Source organism: Mandrillus leucophaeus, unplaced genomic scaffold (genome assembly GCF_000951045.1).
Source record: "Mandrillus leucophaeus isolate KB7577 unplaced genomic scaffold, Mleu.le_1.0 Scaffold420, whole genome shotgun sequence".
NCBI classification, from domain to species: Eukaryota; Metazoa; Chordata; class Mammalia; order Primates; family Cercopithecidae; genus Mandrillus; species Mandrillus leucophaeus.
In genome coordinates this window covers 1,331,184-1,333,862 of record NW_012104477.1, presented here as the reverse complement: position 1 = coordinate 1,333,862, position 2,679 = coordinate 1,331,184, and the positions used below count along the sequence as shown (strand labels likewise).

The 2,679-nt window shown below is 39.0% G+C and overlaps 1 protein-coding gene across 1 annotated transcript in view; it reads left to right on the top strand.

The window, feature by feature from the left end:
- The window catches only part of NCR3LG1 (natural killer cell cytotoxicity receptor 3 ligand 1), a 30,293-nt gene that overhangs the window by 6,639 nt on the left and 20,975 nt on the right, over positions 1–2,679 (top strand). Inside the window, exon 2 of the mRNA XM_011992965.1 lies at positions 6–183. Coding sequence (XP_011848355.1) covers positions 6–183 — 178 coding nt within the window. The remainder of the gene's footprint in view (positions 1–5; positions 184–2,679) is intronic.

Here is a 2,679-nt window from a genome sequence, read left to right as displayed (position 1 = left end):
AATTTTTTGGAGATCACCAAAAGGCATTCCGACCTGGAGCCAATGTGTCTCTATGGAGGCTGAAGAGTGGGGACGCCTCACTGAAGCTGCCTGGAGTCCAGCTGGAGGAAGCAGGAGAGTACCGATGTGAGGTGGTTGTCACCCCTCTGAAGGCACAGGGAATGGTTCAACTTAAAGTTGTGGGTGAGTGTCTCGGGGCAGTGCCCTATAGTTCCCATGGTGTTGGAGTTAACAACAACAAAACCCAAACACCTCTTTGAGCTCCACTTTCCTGTATTATAAAATGGTCTGATAATACGTGGATGAACTTGGTGGCTGTATTAGTTTGCTAAGGCTGCCATAACAAAATACCATTGACTGGGTGGCTTTAAACAACAGATGTTTATTTCTCACACTTCTGGAGGCTAGAAGTCTGAGATGAAGATGTCAGCAGGATTGGTTTTTTTCTGAAGCCTCTCTCATCTGGCCATCTTCTCCCTGTGTCTTCACATGGTCTTTCCTTTGTGCCAATATCTGTGCCCTAATTTCCTCTTCTTATAAGGATACCAATCATATTGGATCAGAGCCTACCCTAATAACCCCTTTTTAACTTAATTGCCTCTTTAAATAACCTATCTCTAAATACAGTCACATTCAGAGATACTGGGAATTCTGGGAGGACATAAGAATTTTAGGAGGATGTAATTCAATCCAGCATGGACCCTCCATAATTGTACGTAAGGCTTTGAATGTTTTGTCTATAGTAATTTTGGGAGTGAGAGGCATATTAATTAGGATTCACTTCCTCTGCAACTGACAGAGGAATAACAGTGACAGTGGCTATATATATAGCCAACTGACGATGGCCGTATATATAGCCACTGTTCTTCCAGGCTTTATGTATCTATAGAAAGGGTCTACATAGGAGACAGGGTCTCGCTCTGTTGCCCAGGCTGGAGGGCATGGCACAATCATAGCTCACTTCAACTCCAGGGCTCAGGTGATCCTCCTGCCTCAGCCTCCTGAGTAGCCAGGACCTCGGGTGCATGCCACCACGCCTGGTTAATTTTTACACTTTTGTAGAGATGGGGCCTTGTGTTGCCCAGGCTGGTCTCCAACTTCTGGCCTCAAGAGATCCTCCTGCCCTGGCCTCTCGATGTGCTGGTATCACAGGGATGAACTACCATGCCTGGCCAACAGTGGCTTTTAAAGACATTAATAGATTTTTTTTTTTAGGACAGTTTTGGATTTACAGAAACATTGCAAAAATAGTATGAGAGTTCTCATATCACTCTCATCTTGCATACCATTTCCCCTATTATTAACATCTTGCATTCGTTTGGTACCTTGATATAATTAATGAACCCATATTGACATTTTACTATAATTAAAGTCTGTAGTTTATTCCTATTTCCTTAGTTTTTACCTAATGTCCTTTTTCTGCTCTAGGATCCCATCAGAATACATTGCATTGAATTGTTATATGTTCTTAGGCTCCTTTTTGCTGTGACAGTTTCTTAGACCTTATTTTTGATGTCCTTAACAGTTTGGTGAGGGTATTGGTCAGGTATATTGCAAGATGTCACTCAATTAGGATTTGTCTGCTGTTTTCCTCATAATTGGACTTGGGTTATGGGTTTTTGGAGGAACATTGCAGAGGTAAACTGCTATTTTCATCACATCAAATCACATGACTTATGACTGTTGATGTTGACCTTGACCATGTAGTTGAAGTAGTGTTTGTCTGGTTTCTCTACTGAAAAGTTACTCTTCCCCCTATTTTCATACTGTACTCTTTGAAAGGAAGTCACTCTGTGCAGCCCACACTTAAGGTGGGGAGTTACTTATGTTCTTCCTCCTTGGGGGTGGAGTATCTACATAATTTTTTAAAGAATTCTTCTGCATGGGAGATTTATCTCTTTTCTCCTATTTATGAATTTATTCAATCATTGATATCAATAAGGACTCAAGGATATTTATTTTATACTTTGTGTTATAATGCAGTACTACTTTATTTTTTTCTCAAATTGTTCCAGCTTTGGCCACTGGGAGCTCATTCGCTTGGCTCTTGTGTCACATTGACATACCCCAATCATTGTAAGATTTTGTTTTATTTTATTATTTTATTTTTTGTTTTATTTAATTTTTGGAAAATCCATATCAAGGATTTTGTTTGATTTTAAGCACTTTTTACTTTTTGGCACTATAAGATGCTCCAGACTCATATTGTATATTTCCTCTCGTGTATATTTCCTGGTTCTAGTCCTAGAACCAACCAATACTCCAAGAAACTTTGGTTCCTTTTATTGGAAAATGATATTAGAAACCAAGACCAAGTACACTAAGTGTACTTTTTGCTACTGAGGTATCATTGAATTCTAGATCCTCTCAGCCAACAGAGCAAAGAAATATATGTATGTGTACTAACCTCTGCATATATACATATCTATAAATATTTCTATGTGTAACCATCTGTACCTATATTAAACATTTGTTCTCACTGATGTCTCCAACTTTAATCCATTACCACATAGATCCTTCTCTTGCTTATCTGTAAACTCCCACTCCAACAGTGAGAAACCTGTACCCACCATACTCTGTTTATTTGTTTAATTATTAACCTGTACTCCCGTAAGAAACAACTTTATCTACTAGAGTACAGTGCTTCTTGGCAATTCCTTTTTTTTTTTTTTTTTTTGG